This window comes from Trypanosoma equiperdum (genome assembly GCF_001457755.1).
Source record: "Trypanosoma equiperdum strain OVI genome assembly, contig: ctg_36, whole genome shotgun sequence".
Classification (NCBI taxonomy): domain Eukaryota; phylum Euglenozoa; class Kinetoplastea; order Trypanosomatida; family Trypanosomatidae; genus Trypanosoma; species Trypanosoma equiperdum.
Genome location: NW_027124276.1, coordinates 1,960 through 2,378, shown reverse-complemented (window position 1 = coordinate 2,378; position 419 = coordinate 1,960). Strand labels below are relative to the sequence as shown.

At 39.9% G+C, this 419-nt stretch overlaps 1 pseudogene across 1 annotated transcript in view; it reads right to left on the bottom strand.

The window, feature by feature from the left end:
- Nucleotides 1-2: 2 nt before the first annotated feature.
- The window catches only part of TEOVI_000145500:pseudogene, a 1,601-nt pseudogene continuing 1,184 nt past the window's right edge, over nucleotides 3-419 (bottom strand). The window contains 2 exon segments of the mRNA in view: nucleotides 3-398; nucleotides 400-419. The exon segment at nucleotides 400-419 is cut by the window's right edge and continues 382 nt beyond it. Of these exon segments, the coding sequence occupies nucleotides 3-398; nucleotides 400-419 (416 nt within the window).

Sequence of the window (419 nt, the reverse complement as noted above, 5' to 3'; positions counted from 1 at the left end):
TTTTCAAGTGTGTAATTGTAACTGACACACGTGAATCCAGCAGTATAACCGTTGCAGATGCGATTTGTGTTTTCTGAAATATCCGCGTACCCAAGAATACCCTTCATTTGATAATTATCCTGCTCTAAATTCACCAACGCATCAAACTGAGCTAGTGCACTCTTCAGAGTTTTCACATTCGATGCAACATTTTTGTACACGCAAGCTTTACTAATCACATCCCATGCCTCAGTATGGTTGTATTTTACCTTTCTAGGGTCGCAAGTATTATAGTTGCTTGGGCAATAATCAGCCATCATAGTCCAACTTCCATGTTTAGGTCTCCTTATTTCATCCTTGCAGGGACAGTTAAACCCATTATACACAGGGTGGTAATTCGAGCTTAACTCGAGTCCCGAAAACATATTGCTTCTTATTTG